Below are 4,525 nucleotides of genomic sequence, written 5' to 3'. Positions count from 1 at the left end.
TCATCCACCATTTGGCTCACAACAGGGGACTTTTAGCTGTAGCTAAGATTTTCTGCTATTGACATGCCCAACAGGGGACTTTTGGCTGTAGCTAAGATTTTCTGCTAGATACAATATTAAGGCTTCCTTAAACAATCTAAATGTGGCAACTTTTGTCCAAACTTAAACACCTAACTGAATGTGCTGGTTATACTGTATATTGTTAAAGCAGAAAGAAAGAAAAAAAAAACAGTAAAGCTAAAGAGAGGCTTAACGACACAAGTGAAATCATCTAGTATTTACTGTTAGCATTCTTGGCTTAAAGAATTAAGTGGGAATATAAAAAAGTGAAAAGTGAAAATGACAAGCATTGCCAACACTTCACATAAATGACAGGTAGCCGATACTTGTAAAAAAGTAAACAATATGTGCTGGCAGCTTCATTCTCCATCAAGAAAAATATTCAAATCCTGCTTCCATATGCATGTAAACCTGGATAAAGTAATGAATAAGAGAACTTACTAAATGAGAAATTTCACGTGAAGATAAAAATGCAGGGAAGTCGTCTAATTTTGAAAATCTGAACAAGTACAACCAAATGAACTGCAGACTAAAGTTCGGATTCACTCAGGTGCAGAATCCGCTCCTAGTTCACTTGAAACAGGTCCATCTTCATCTTCATCTTCATCTTCATCTTCATCAACATCAGAGTCGTTTGTGACTGTGTGTCCGCCAGAATGAGTTTCTACATCATAAGCCTGTCTAACAAACTGGCCACGGATTCGTGGCCTGTTTTCAGCAAGTCGTTTCCGGTTTACATACCGAATTTTTTTGTCAAAGCAGCGATCTTTCCTTTTGTTCCTAAATTTGACTAATGCAGCTTCTCTCCTTGCTAAACAGCCAGGCTTCGCTTCAGGAACTGAAGAGTTAGCGGTGGGCAGCCAAGCGTGCACTGTTTCCAACTGTGCTGATTGCATGCTTATCCCAAGTGGATAATATGAAATGGGTGCCATAAGTGGCACAGCAAGGCATCGTGGAAGACCATTATAACCCTGCAACAAGCTTGAAGGAACATGATTTGGCTGCTCTTTCAAGCTTCCTTGAAATATTTGAGCAGAAGATTGACTCGCAATTGGTTTTAGCGTTCCTGGCATATAAAGTGGTGACCGAGTAACTGACTGAGAGCCAGCAACATCAGGGATGCTGGGACTGCCAGAGTATAACTGGACCCCAGGTCCCTGTTCTCTAGGAGAGAACCAACCACGTGAATAGTTATAATGTGAGACTCTGCCATGATTAGTAGAAGACAACTGCATCCCAGATCCCTCTTCACCAGACAGTTGCGATCCTTGAAAAAATTCAGAAGATTTAGGCATGACAAGTGCCATATCATCAAGGTTGGCATCAACATCAGATCTGGTAGTGGAAAAATCAATCCTAGATTCCCTAGATATCAATGCTTCAGGATCATCCACCATTTGGCTCACAACAGGGGACTTTTCCCTGTAGCTAAGATTTTCTGCTATTGACATAGCTTTGTTTGAACATCTAAAGTCAGGAGCTGTGTTTGCTGGAGCATTTGACCTGATATACGTAAAGAAGGCTGATGACCCTCCAACCTTGAGCTCGCTCCTTCTTGGGCATGATAATGCTCCTGATAATATCATTCTTTGGTGAAGATAGCATCACAATTTTGAGGAAAGAAAAAGAAAAAGAAGAAGAGCAACTTAAGCAAGCAGAAGACTGCGCGCACCTTGCTGACTGGTAATTCCTGACACTCGAGTCTGATGCTCTGCTGAACGCTCGAGTTGAGGTTCCCCAGAAGCAGCATTTGACTGCCAAAGAAAATGTGATATGCATATTTACAAGGCTTTCAAATAAAAAGTTCCAACAATATCGGCATGCCCAGGGAACAACAGGTGGGTTCTCTTCGAGCCCATGCCCAAGAAGTGCTGACTAAAAGCATTCATAACGCACGTTCAGAGGAAAAAAAAATATCTTGTCAAAAGCAAAGTTCCCTATCAAACCTACCTCGCATTCATGATGGTTGGATGTGCTTGCTTCTGGTAATGCATTCCTTCTGGATTTCTTGTCATCTGTGTCATCCGAGAATGGGGTAGTGCTATTTGTATTTGTGTCACTTGGATCAGACGCAAGTAGATCAATTTCATGGTTTAGAATGTTCTTCTCTGCAAGCCCAAGCTGCCAAGATGAATTAGAACAACTAGATTAGTACTGCACAGAAATTCATGGTAACATTTCAATTAGAATCCTTGACTAGGAAAGCAACTGATGTCAGATATTCCAAACAACCATTCGCCTCCTCCTCCACATGTGAGTCCATAGGTTCAGCAGCTCATTAGTACGCATTGGTTTCACTAGGTAGTCTGAAGCACCAAGCCTCAAGCACTTGACAACGACAGAGACCTCATCTTTAGCAGACATCACTGAAAGAAAAAAAGAAACAACAACAGTTTTGATAGAGACTATCAGAAAAGGCTGCAAAGATTCCAGAGTTATGGACTTGGAAGCAAACATACTAATGACGGGTATTCGCCTAAGTTCCTTTTCCCTCATGATATACTTCAACATCTTAAAGCCTTTCGCCACAGGAAGATCAACCTCTGAGAGTATAATATCAATGTCCTGGTCTTGGGCATTTAGGGTATCGATGACCTGCCTCGGGGTCTTGACGGCAGTTACTGGGAATACAAGACAGAATATTTTCATCATCAATAAGAAGGAATTTAAATGAACAGGTTGTCAATATGTATGGCTGGTTAGAAACTGACGGGCAAGAAGAGAAGGAGAAAGCAAGTGGAAATATCAATGGGTAATTGATCATACCCTGGTAGGAGCACTTGCAGAGCAATCCAAGAACTTCTTGGCAACTCTCCGTGTCATTGTCGCACAACAGAATCCTGACCTTGCTTCGGTCAAGGAATTGACTGCTGGCCGAATCCTCGTTGAATCTATCACTCCTGTGAGACATAACCCCTCACATAAAATCCACAAATCCGGAACTAATAATCCCTTCCACGGGAAGCAGGTGCATTTCCAGATGCAAGGGATCATCGACCATCGACCAAAGCAGGATCAATTGCAAGGTGGTCCTCCAGAAACCATCTTCACTTTACTACAGACTCATAAATTCCATCCCATGAGAATGTATTCCTTTCGATTCCTGGGGTTCGGGTCACCTGCAAGGCAAAAGCACACTTTCCTAGCAGAAAAACTCACCCTTAACAGGAAAACCTTCAGTTGGAGTCAGGAAGCTCCTTTTGTCGGGAATCGATCATCAACAAATCCACCATTCACGATATGATTCGAGAGACCAACCCCATTCAGGGGTAAGCCTTTCATAACCAGGTAATTGATTTTAAAAAAAAAAACGCAAATAAAAACTCGACTCTCGTGCTTTAGGAGCACCAGCCAAGATCGGAAAAGCAAAGGAGTAAACCTTCTCTTCTTTTTTTCTCCGTTCGTTCTTTAAAACTCTCAGAGAACGTAGAGTCACGAACCCAAGGGGGATATTAAATCAACTTCTATGAAATAAGAGGAAACCTAATTCGTTAACACTGATTGACAAGGCACGACGTTTGCAGGTTCGCTACAAGAGAAACAAACAGATTTGGGAATACCAGATGGGGACTTACCTAAAACAAAAGACAAAAATACGAGGAAGCGACAGAGAGCGTCACTTCGAACGGAAGGAGAGCCTCTTCTCTCTTCTTCCTCTTCTTCAATATCTTCGTCAAGCTCTTATCGTCATGGTCTCACTGTGACAAGGAGGAACGTAAACTATTCGAACATTTCATGTCAAAGAACGCGCGCAACCCCTTTTTCCCTTTTGGGTCGCTCAGCATGAACAGGAAGAGATTGGTAAAGAAGACAAGGGAGAAAAAAAACAAGGAAGAAACGAGTGAGATTTTCTCTTCGATATTAGTCGCGCAATCAATGAAAAACGCAAGGAGACGGAAGAAGAGGCCCGAAGGACGCGAGATGGTGCGTGCTTGCAGGGGGAGGATTGCGGCCCATGGTTTCTCCAATTCTGCTTTTAGGGTGCTTTTATTGTGGCGACGCTGGAGCGCTTGATAGCTGACAAACTCCACTTTCTTTCTTTTGGCACAAATGGCTACCACATATTGGGTTGAGCTGTCAGATGCATTCACCGTTTGATTATAAAACTTTATATCAGATGACACTTTGCAGACTCCGGCTGATAGAGAGCGCCATACGCTGCACAATATATCTAAAATACCCTTGAAACACAAGTTGAGAGTAGGGGGGGTGGGCATCGGGCCTTCCCGTTTAAAGCTCGGTCCATCGGACTTTAAGTGTGGCTCAGCCCGAAGATGATCCGCCCTATTTACTAACGGTCTCGGCCAAGCCTTGGCCCGGTTCTTAATATGCTCGGGTTTGAAGAGCAGCCCATGATCCCACCTATTGGGCCACCCAAACCCAACTAATTAATGCAACTAATTAGGTAAATAAAAAATAATAAATAAGTTCTTATGTACACAACTAGTTATATTTTAAGTTTTTA

The 4,525-nt window shown here is 42.4% G+C and overlaps 1 protein-coding gene across 2 annotated transcripts; it reads right to left on the bottom strand.

Moving 5' to 3' along the window:
* Window positions 1–330: 330 nt before the first annotated feature.
* TOC1 (CCT motif -containing response regulator protein) lies at window positions 331–3,935 on the bottom strand. 2 transcript variants are annotated; one of them, XM_089993951.1, is made up of 7 exons: window positions 3,636–3,935; window positions 2,827–3,179; window positions 2,520–2,681; window positions 2,293–2,426; window positions 2,011–2,181; window positions 1,733–1,814; window positions 331–1,633 (listed from the first exon to the last, which is right to left on the bottom strand). In XM_089993951.1, exons 2-7 carry the CDS (start codon window positions 2,969–2,971, stop codon window positions 603–605), a joined length of 1,725 nt encoding a protein of 574 aa, XP_089850077.1. In that variant the 5' UTR covers window positions 2,972–3,179; window positions 3,636–3,935; the 3' UTR covers window positions 331–602. The 2 variants fall into 2 exon arrangements, with proteins under 2 accessions (XP_089850077.1, XP_089850078.1); XM_089993952.1 differs by lacking the exon at window positions 2,827–3,179 and having other exon boundaries at window positions 3,636–3,771.
* Between the last annotated feature and the right edge of the window lie 590 nt (window positions 3,936–4,525).

This window comes from Nuphar pumila, chromosome 17 (genome assembly GCF_984573655.1).
Source record: "Nuphar pumila chromosome 17, dmNupPumi1.hap1.1, whole genome shotgun sequence".
NCBI lineage: Eukaryota > Viridiplantae > Streptophyta > Magnoliopsida > Nymphaeales > Nymphaeaceae > Nuphar > Nuphar pumila.
The sequence above is the reverse complement of the archived record's forward strand: the minus strand, read 5'-3'. Positions and strand labels throughout refer to the sequence as shown.